At 44.3% G+C, this 2,989-nt stretch overlaps 1 protein-coding gene across 1 annotated transcript in view; it reads right to left on the minus strand.

The window, feature by feature from the left end:
- tmtc2a (transmembrane O-mannosyltransferase targeting cadherins 2a) overlaps window positions 1-2,989 on the minus strand; it is a 52,630-nt gene that overhangs the window by 49,421 nt on the left and 220 nt on the right. Inside the window, exons 2-3 of the mRNA XM_035604258.2 lie at window positions 2,701-2,823; window positions 2,278-2,376 (exon numbers count right to left, since the gene is read on the minus strand). Of these exons, the coding sequence (XP_035460151.2) occupies window positions 2,278-2,376; window positions 2,701-2,782 (181 nt within the window). The 5' untranslated portion in view covers window positions 2,783-2,823. The remainder of the gene's footprint in view (window positions 1-2,277; window positions 2,377-2,700; window positions 2,824-2,989) is intronic.

The raw sequence follows: 2,989 nt of genomic DNA on the forward strand, positions 1-2,989 counted from the left end.
AGTCACTATGTAAAATAAATTCTGATGTTAGAATTCGTTGTAAACAGGAGAATAAATGCAGAGAGATGCCAAACATGACTGGTTAAATTACCTTGGAAGCTTTTCTTCGAAAAAATGATTTGCTTCCTCAGACAGCGCCAACAATGCTACTGTAAAATAAATGTAATTTAGATGACTGGCGAATGGCCTATTCAGTATTACAGACAACTTTCCACTTCAGCAATAAGAATTGCAGTTAGCTCACAGTTTCAGTACAAACAGGTTACCAAATGCTCGTATCTTTCAGACCACTTACATTCAATGACCAAACCAAAGCAGTTTGGTGCTTTAATTACATCATAAAGGATCAAAATGAAGCATTGTATTTGTTTTCCAGGTACATTAAGAGGTCGGAGTATAGCGCTCACCCTGAGCCGCACGCAATATTGATTCTAGTTTTTCCCTGGCCAGATGTTTGAGTTTGATCTAATTAGATATTGATCTGGATAACATTACAACAGAATGGGTAAGATTCATGGAATCAGACAAGTCTGAATACATCGTGGTTTGAATACAGCATGCTGACCGTTCTCTTGTTTGAGAGTCAGAAGCAAACGTTCACCTTTCTCCACATCCCACTCTGACAGGTGTAAAATACATTTTCCCCCACACACGCGCCTCTTCAGAGACTAAATGTGCAGTGACTCGTGGTGATAAGAGCGATTCTAATCTAATCTAAAACAAGCAGCGTGTGCCAAACGTCCAGCCAAATCCCGTTTCTGCTTGGGACAGTTGAAACAGGACAACATGGCGATGGTGCTCGGATGGAAGACATTAGGATAGTGTGTGTGGGAGTTGGGGGGGGGAGTAAAGGTGAATTTGAAGAGTGCTTCCTGACATTTGAAAGAAAACGATCGCTTCAACTCGCCAATGTCTTTCTCCCACTCATCCTTTCCTTCCTTGTGTTGATGCCTGAGAAAGCCTCCCGCTTCCCCTTCCAGATTTTACCCTTTGAATATTTTGGGCTCAATGGTTGAGAGTCACTTTCCCCATTCACAAGAGAAGAGGGGTCATTCTTTCAGGCCCAACACATGACGCTCACCAGCTGTGAACCAATGACGTAGACATTGGACGGAGTTTAAAAAACGCACTAAAAACGAATACAGCTCCCCTTCCTGTTCGTGAAGTCGGAGGAACCTTTTGAGGATTTCTCACATTCGGCAAGAGGAACAGGAACTTGTATCATGTCCAGGCACCAGCGTGAGAAACGGTGATCACAAATGTTTGACGCATTCCCCTCACTTCCCCTCCACTTTGTTTCATCCCTGCCTCGGAGTGGAAAGTCATCCGAGGTTGGATTGCCTCGCAAACGATTTCCCCAACGCCGCGCTGTTCCTGTCTCCCGACTGACCTTCATCACATCCCGCCACCCCCTGTTCCTGTCTTCCTTTGAGTGCAGAGTCAGGAAATTTCCGTTTACCCACTGGATACAGCTTTTTTTTCTCCTGTGACTTCTTTCCTGCGTTTGCATGTTTGTTTGTGCGCGCTGACCGCAGGCCTTTCATCACGTCGGCCCTCTCGTCCTTCCATGTGGGCACACGACAGAGACTGTGCCAGGGAGTGTGTTTTTCATATATACACACTTTTATACGTGTGCAAACATGCGTGCCAGCATCGACAACGAGGACAGGTCGACAGGACGTGACTCACTCGGCCACAACAAAAACCCAGCAACATTTATAACTCGAATCCGTCGCGTTCGCGTCCAACCGGTTTGGCCGCCACAAGCGAGCTGTCGGACCGAAGCACGGGCGCTGCGTCCAAACACGGTCCAGACACAGCAGAGACATGCACCATCTGTCTTTACCAAGATAAAAATAAAGCTGTGGGACACGGTTTCACCAGGGCGACGTTGACAGGGCCAGACCTATGGATGATTTACAGATGTGCACGCTCCCGCAGTTACATAATAAATAACAGAAAAGATGGAAGATGTGATACAAGGAAATGCTTTGTACCAGTACGGCACATTGGGAAACATGTTTTTCCTATTGTTCAAGACAGACTTGGTTTTGAGAAACCAGCAGTAACCATGTGGAGGCTACACCTGCAACCTGCACCTATTGGACGGCACCAGCTGTCAATCACACGCCATTTCACTCTAAATCAGACCATAATTTACGAAATGGACATCATGCTGTATTCAAGACTTTGCACTAGTGATTGTCAGGAGAATGTTTACTGATGTTATAAATCAAGTGAGATGTCATTGTCTCATTGACTTGTGTAGAATCTGACCTCTTTTTGTCACCAGTGGAGTCGCCCTCTGCTGGCCCTTCGGCATTGGCTCCACTTTCCAGGCCCGCGGTGACTGTATGTCCATACGTCCACACAAACCTGAAAAATGAACTCCTTTACCCCTTCATTGCCACCACCCATCATGACCCAAGTGCGATAAAATTAACTAGATATTGTTTAAACGTGTAAAGTATGTTTTAAAATCAAGTTGAATTAGGTCAGTTGGGTAAAGTTCGCCGTCATACTATTTCAACGCAAGAATCCCCAAGATTCTGTAAATCAAATATAACTTTCAGTCACTGATAGTATTTCAAATTGTATATTTACAATTGTACATATAAATAATAACAATCTCACTGAAATATAATAAAGTAAGAGCATTCAGAGAGCGCAGACCTCTGCCAAGGCTGAGAAATCACCCACCTATAAGCTGTTTCACCACATCCCGATCGGGATCCCTCCGAAAATGTATCAGCTGTTCCCGTGGCCGAGACCCATCTTTCATAAGATTTTCATGCAAATCTGTCGATAACTTTTCGAGTAATCCTGATAACATACAAACAAACAAGCAGACAAACTGAACCAATCACATTTAACCTCCTTGCCTGAGGTAATGACACTGGTCTATCACATTTACCACATCAGTCTTGTGTAATTCCCACGACCGTAACTAATGTGTACTCAAAACCCTAGCATTGTTTTTTCAAGCATG

This window comes from Scophthalmus maximus, chromosome 12 (genome assembly GCF_022379125.1).
Source record: "Scophthalmus maximus strain ysfricsl-2021 chromosome 12, ASM2237912v1, whole genome shotgun sequence".
Taxonomy (NCBI): domain Eukaryota; kingdom Metazoa; phylum Chordata; class Actinopteri; order Pleuronectiformes; family Scophthalmidae; genus Scophthalmus; species Scophthalmus maximus.